This window comes from Salvia hispanica, chromosome 2 (assembly GCF_023119035.1).
Source record: "Salvia hispanica cultivar TCC Black 2014 chromosome 2, UniMelb_Shisp_WGS_1.0, whole genome shotgun sequence".
NCBI lineage: Eukaryota > Viridiplantae > Streptophyta > Magnoliopsida > Lamiales > Lamiaceae > Salvia > Salvia hispanica.
The window spans coordinates 2,014,254-2,021,939 of record NC_062966.1 but is presented as its reverse complement, the minus strand read 5'-3'; the positions used below and the strand labels follow the sequence as shown (position 1 = coordinate 2,021,939).

At 36.0% G+C, this 7,686-nt stretch overlaps 1 protein-coding gene across 1 annotated transcript; it reads right to left on the bottom strand.

The window, feature by feature from the left end:
- Positions 1–6,787: 6,787 nt before the first annotated feature.
- On the bottom strand, positions 6,788–7,686 carry LOC125204645 (uncharacterized protein At1g76070-like). Its single transcript, XM_048103352.1, has one exon. The coding sequence runs from the start codon at positions 7,631–7,633 to the stop codon at positions 6,944–6,946; it is 690 nt and encodes a 229-aa protein (XP_047959309.1). The 5' UTR covers positions 7,634–7,686; the 3' UTR covers positions 6,788–6,943.

Below are 7,686 nucleotides of genomic sequence, written 5' to 3'. Positions count from 1 at the left end.
GTAACCAAGAAAGAACAGTAGGGAAATGGTTCAGGTCACAACAGTGACTACACTAGGCCAAGGACCTCCCTACACGCTTCTACCACAAGTCACAAGATGGGAAACCGTCGAACACTAGGTCAGAAAACCCTAGCCACACCGACTGCCACCAAACCGTCTATGCTATTCACAACCACCAGAAACTCACACAGCTCACAAGATCTTCACAAGTTCTCACTTCTTCATCACCAAACTTCGTCATATTCAAACCCTAGGTTAGAATAGACTGAACACTCTGTAGGAAACCGAGAAAGTCTCCAAACTCAAGATCTAAACCGATAGATCCTACTAAAACAAGGATTAACCTGTGGAAACCAAATCGCCTGAGAAGTAGAGAGAGAACGAAGAGACAAGGCAGAGAGAGTTCTGGAAAATTAGAGAGAGAGAGAGAAACGTCTAGAATGGTAGAGTGAAGTGAGGCGATGCTCACTTAACACTCTAACCCTGGATCCAACGGTCTCTACTAGGGGTGGTTCGGTACGGTATACCGTACCGGGAGTGCCATACAGTATACCGTACCGAAAGTTACGGTATGACAAAAACCATACCGATACCGTACCGTAAGTTTCGGTATACCGGAGTTCGGTATACCGGAAATTCGGTATGGCAGTTTTCCATACCGTTACCATACCGTGTTATCGGTATACCGTACTTTTACGGTATACCGAACTGCGATATGGCATTCCGATATACCGTTATACCGTGTTTTGCGGTACGACATACCGTTATACCATTATATCGTGAAAAAATCTATTATATCCAAAATATTAAAAAAATATCTTATTTTCAACTACTTCAAAAAATAGGATTCCCAATTTTGATTCTTTTATTTTTGTATAATAAAAATTCTTATTTTTTAAAACTTAGTTTAAATATATATATAAATATATATTTATATATTATACTCCCTCCGTCCCAAGATAAGTGACTTGTATTCCTTTTTGGGATGTCCCACTATAAGTGACCTATTTCCATTTTTAGCAAAAAGTCATCTTTCTTACTCTATTCTCCACCTACTTTATTCTCTCTTCTCTCCTCTACTTTTCCCTCTCTCATACTTTACTCTCTCCACTTTAACTTATTTAAATACCATTCCTTAAATCTCGTGCCCAAAAGAAGTAAGTCACTTATCTTGGGACGGAGGGAGTATATATCAATCGGTATACCGAAGCATCGGTATATACCGAATCATCGGTATACCGCGGTATGGGAAATCTAATACCGTTACCGTACCGATCTCTATCGGTACGGTATGATACCGTACCGAAAACTACGGTATACCGAAAAAACGGTATTTTCGGTATTTTTTCGGTACGGTAAGTCTGGTATTCCGGTATTTCGGTATAATTCCCCAACTCTAGTCTCTACTCAGAATCCGGGTGAGGGCTCCACATGGCAGCAATACGCGATGACTCGATAAGTAATGGGTCAAGCCAGATGGACTTCCCATACACAAACATTTGGGCTGCATCATTTAATCAATTGGGACCAGCCCAAGCTTATTAAATACGAAGGCCCAAACAAAAGTTGACCATAATATTCAACACTACCTATGAAGATGATTTCCAAATACTTCTGTGTCTACATCTTTGAACGATCTTTATATGGATATCTCATATATTTCAATCAGAGTTCAATAGATAAAATTAGATTAATGTAATCAGTGACCCTTGCCAAGAGTCACCTAAGTAAAAGACAAATCTAATTTAATACTCCCTCCGTCCCAATAAATATGAAACGTTTGCTTTTCGACACAAGATTTTATGTAGTGTTGTTTTGTGAGTTAAAGAAGAGAGAGTAAAGTAAGAGAGAGGGAAAAGTAGAGATAAAGTTATTTCTATTTTAAGAAACGTTTCATTTTTAATGGGACAGCCCAAAAAGGAAAATGTTTCATTTCTAGTGGGACAGAGGGAGTATTAGAAAATGAAAAGTTAAAGAAAATGCATATGACCTGGTCATTTACCGTCGCAGCTCACTAGTACATAAAGCTATGTAAACATATGACATGCGTCCCCCTCTTTAATTTTATTTTTATTAATTTTTTATAATTTAAATTATATTTTTATTATATTAACTAATTATTTTATTTTGAAACTAATTATTCACCAATAATTCTGAACTTGTAATTTGGTTTTTAGCCCAGTGAATGTTTTGTGTAAAAATACAATAAATAATAGATATATTGCATATTTTATATGATTATGTACTAAAATTTGTAGTGACTTTTTGCGAGTCAACTAGACCATTGATTGTGGCCCTTGGTCGACAAGATTCCATGAAATTGGGCCAATCAAATTAAAGATCTTTGGGCCTAATAGGACCAACAATCCAAAATATAATCTCACATCTGTTTACAGCCTCAAATACTTATCATTATACAAAGATAAAAAAACGCACACGAAAGTTATTACAACGAATCGAACACTTCATTCTACAAGAAAATAAAACACACAAAATCTATCGGCTAAGTAGGTGTTTGGATGACCAAAGCTCATGTTTAAGAACTATAAGCTCCTCAGAAATATTTGGTGAAATAAACTCTTTTATGGGTTATAAGTTATAACCTACTATCAAATAAAACTTATAAACTCCTAAACAAATTATTTTATAAAATAACTTTATGATATATAGTTTGTTGTTCTCGGGTCCTCTTCTGTGGCTTAAAACACCATAATCCAAACTAACACTAAATCTACACCCTTGGATTTTGAAATGAGTGGATGAGATTAAAGCTCACAAATTTCAATAAATAGTAGACAAAATATCAATAAAAGGGTAATATCGTCATTATGTTATCACATGATAATTTTCGTGGGTGTTTTTTTATATCAACATTGTCTATTACAAATATCAACAATATGACATGAGAATATCAACATAATGACAAGAAAATATCAACACATTTTTATTGATATTTTAACTACACAATATTGAGATTTTGTATACACTATGTTGAGATTTTTTTTGCATTTATTGATAAAATCTGATTAATCAACATGCACGAAAATTAAAATATAATTTATCAAATTTCATCACCCGAACATCGTCGGAACATATGCAATTGAGATCTCGTTGGAATCCTTATAAAATTATCTTTAATTTGATATATTTTTTGCGAAAAAATAATTTAAATCGAGAGAGTTACATTAATTTAATGTTTTGAGATGATTTTCATGAGAGAGAATTGACATTAATACCCTTTAAGTTTATTTAATAATTTTTTTTAATTTAAAATTTAATCCATGTGGCATTATTTCAACCACTAGATCTCATAATCTAATGGCCAAGATTTGGTCTTTATATGTGATTGCTAATTAGTTAGCAATTAATCACTCTGTTGTTCTCAATATATATAGGATAAGATTAAAGTGAATTTTAAATTTAAACCAAACTAAGACCAAATGTGGTCTATTAGATCAAACAATGGATGGTGTAGATCGATTTAGGTTTTCTCGTATTCATTATATACTCCCTTCGTTTCATGTTAATAGAGTTATTTTTCTATTTTGGGAAGTTTCAAGTTATTGGGTTATTTCTGTTTTTGGCACAAAGTAAAATTTTCATTTTACTTTATTCTCTCTTCATCTCTCTTATTTACTCTCTCATACTTTTTTTACCATCCATTTAACACGCTATTCTTAAACTGCGTGCCGAAAAGATATGCCTTTATTAACCAGAAACAGATGGAGCATGTGCGAATAAGGCTTTGGGGGTAAAATGGTCTAAACACTTGTACTATTAAACATACATATATAAATAAAAAATACACACATTTTTCGGCAATATATACGCTGCACTTGGTTCATTACACTACTGCAACATACTTCATTGAACCACAGCTACTTGCTAATTCAAAAATACACTTGAGCATTACATATTTTTGGTATTATATATATTGAACTTATGCATTATGTACGTTCTAGGCATCATAGCAATTCAGTGAATAACATTATACTGCAAGTCGTTATAGATAGTATAAACAAATTACATTTTTCTTCTGAATGTTATCAATTAAAATTTCGCTAGAATCCTAGTAAAATTACCTTCAATTTGGAAAAATGGTATATGAAAAAATAATTTAAATCGACTGTGTTATATAAAGTTATGTTTTTTTGGGAATTTTAAAGAATTTTAAGGATTGTTAATTGTCATTGAAAAGTGATTGTTCATAGATGTCGACTCTAATTTGGCAACTCACTGACTCGGAGGCAATGGACGATTGCAGCTGTAGTGCGTCAGCATGGATTCCTCGCGCAGATGGACAGTGTAGTGTCGTCAGACAAGAGCAGATTCGCACGAACTTGACTGACTCGTTGCTACTTATGCATATTTTAGAGTCTCAAATTCAATTAACACAATATATCAAGTTTAATTAATTAACTCTAATAATACTACGATACTCTAAGATTACATTGTCGTTAGTAGTATTTCAAGTGTCGATCCACAAGGAGGTGAAAGATTATTTACACTTCACAATATATAAAAACATACAAAAGATTGATTTTGGTTTTGAAAGATTTTGACAAAATTAAAACAAACGAATAAAATCAGAAGGATTTCACAAACGGAAAGATATGTCACTCTAAGTTGCTCATTAGACTTGAATCATTCTACACCTACATAAAAAACACATATTTTGGGATTAATTAATCAACCTAATCGCGTGCACTGAACATGTTTGCGACGTATAGTTCACAGTCAGCTGAACACTTGTTCCATGAACTAACTTTCAATTATATTAAATTCCTGCGGAAGCGCGGGAATAAAAGATCATCTACTATATAAACATACCTAATCCGTTGTATAAATTATCCTTTGAACAATTCAAATTTTTACAACACATCAATTGATTAGTCCATCCAAGTCTATGTTAAAGATACGATAAACAAGGATTAAACATCTATAACGATAGAGGCCTCTAAAGTGATAGATCTAATGTTAAACACATCAGCGAAGTCAAACATGAATTCAAAGGTGTTGATACATTCAAACAAGCTTAAATCACAACTTGGAGCAACATTAAGAGTATAGCCTAAACACATGGTAAAAATCACAATGAAAACCATAGGAAGCATGCTCTTGTTGAGTGGAATTGAGATTTGGACACGGATTGTCGGAATGTTGGCCGAAATTTCTTCCTTCTCTCTTTCTCTCTTTTCCTCTCTCTTTTCGTGCATGAGAATCTCTTAATATCCCAAAAACTGCTCCAGAAACCAATTTGAAAACTAACATTCGACAGTTTCCGAGAAAATCACCCGACCCGAGCAAAATGGTGCCAACCCGGGCGTTGTCCACTGGACCTGGGCGTTTTGTTGGTAAAAAACGCTCGGGTTGGGTGTTTTCGCCCTGGTTCGCACTGCTCCGCGTAGCCTTCATCAAATAACCATAACTTCTTCATCCTGGTTCCGATTGAGGCGTACAAGGTACCCACGCGAAGCTATTTCAAAGATGAAGATAATGGTTATAAGATTAATGAATTTGGACATTGTCTTGATAGACAACGAACAGTTTGAATCAGACCCCAGATCCGGTTTGGCTCATTGTATGTCTTCACTCCACGTGTAAATCTATCAACTAATATATAATAATCAAACTTTAATGATTAATTGATAGATGATTTTAGTATACAAAATAAGAGAAATTTTGGATTAAATTAACATTATTTGATTTACATCAGCTGCTTAGTAGATCTGCGAACTTGAGGTTCACTCTTAGTCATGACTCGGCTGACTCGACTTGGCAACTTGGTGTGTGAAGGCCGAGTGAGCGTGTTATTAATTTGTGTACTTATATAGATCTAGTGTTATTTCCATTAGATCTTTAAATTTCTTGTGTAATCCTTTTGTTTGTAAGTGGAAATAAAGGTTTTGTGCAATAGTAATTAGAGATCGAGATGCACACCAACTTCAATGAATTCAACAAAAAATAATCGTAACCCACCTTCTCAACAACTTGTACGTTACTCCCTCCGTGCCACAATAAGTTTCACATTTTTGCCATTTCAATCCATCCCATAATAAGAGTCACATTTCACTTTAGAGCATGGCGCCCTATACTCTGCCATCAGCATTTTATCCTCCGCCCATTCATCTGCAATGGGGCGTCCTATAGCCGGACCTATAATTTTAATTAATATTTTGTATTAATTTTTTATTTTTTATGTTTGCAAACATGTCCATTATTAGCAAAATAAATATAAAATCACCACAACTTAAAGGAAAAACCCACATTTAAAAAAAGTTGCAATGATAGGAAGATATAAAGATAGAAAGAGTGGAAATTGAGATGAGGAAAAGAATTGGAGTTAAATGTGTGAAATGAAGTAAAAATGTGATGATATAAATAGAAAAAGTTTTTTTTTAAAATGAAAAATGTGTGCATCGTCCGGACCTATCCTCCTTATCCCCGCAATGGGGCGGAGGATATGCCGGAGAATGCAAAAATGGTTCATCGTCTACGAAGGATGCATAGGGCGCGGAGGATAGGAGGAGCATCCTCCGCCCACCTGAAGTGGAGGACGATGCATCGGGCGGGCTATCGTCCGTCCCATTGCGGATGCTCTTAGCATAAATGGTAAGTAGTTTCACATTCACTAATTAAATCACTCTACTCACATTCTATTATAGAACCAATACAAAAAAGAGGACCTTATATTCCAATAATTTTTTTCAATCCACTATTGTTTACATTTCTTAAAATCTGTGCACATATCAAGTGAGACTCCTATTGTAGGACGTCGGAGGGAGTATGAAGCAATCAAGCTAATCTTATTAACTTCCTTAATCTCGCAACTTTGTACATGTTCGTGATAACTAAATGAATAATAAATGAAATTAATGGAAAACGAAAAAAGACCAAAACTTTAAGAAAATCATGTTTCTTTTTGTCACTATTTTTGAGATTATTAAAATACCCTAGCAATGTTTACATGGATAGGTTTGGGCTGGGCCATGGTCCTCCTTTTCCACAAATTAATTTCCTTCCTCGGCTCCAAAACCAAGCTGCCAGCCATCAATATCGGCGCTGAGAAAGGGATACCGCCGCCGCCATCCTCACCGTCGCTATCTTCACCGGAGTCCGGCGTTATCTGAGATGCCTTCCAATCAAAACCGGCGAACGTGTCGCGGCTGCTGGCGAATCTCCTCATCTGGCTCAAGCTAGGCGCCCTCTCGGCGAGCGGCGGCTTGCCCAAGCCGCCATCAATCGAGGCGTCAGATTTTCTTCTTCCGCTGAATATCTTCATCAGTCCCGGGCCGGAAGACCGGGCTTTGCCGATTCTCTCGGGCTGGGGATTTACCGCGGGCCTGAATCCTCTAGGGAGAGAGGTTTGCTTCTTGCACATCTTCTTCTTGTGCTTGATTTGGCCCATGCACGAGATTTTCGGAGAAGTTGGTTCTTGCGTTTCGAAGTTCTTCGATTTTCCCCGGGCTTCGGCCGGGATCATCGGGCCCGAGAAGCCCTTGGCCCGGCCCGGGCTGAAGGCGGGGTTTTGGAATGAAACCGCGGCTTGAGTTGCCTTTGGTAGTAGCCTTAAAATGTTGTTCTTTGATTTGGATGATGGCTTCTTCTCCTTTGCATTTTTGGGGCTATTCATATTTAATTTTGTCACCTAGAGATAACTTTGTGAATTAATTCTATGTGTGTGCA

Excerpts from the sequence above, each read along its gene's own strand:
- LOC125204645 (XM_048103352.1), bottom strand. The coding sequence starts at position 7,633 with ATGAATAGCCCCAAAAATGCAAAGGAGAAGAAGCCATCATCCAAATCA.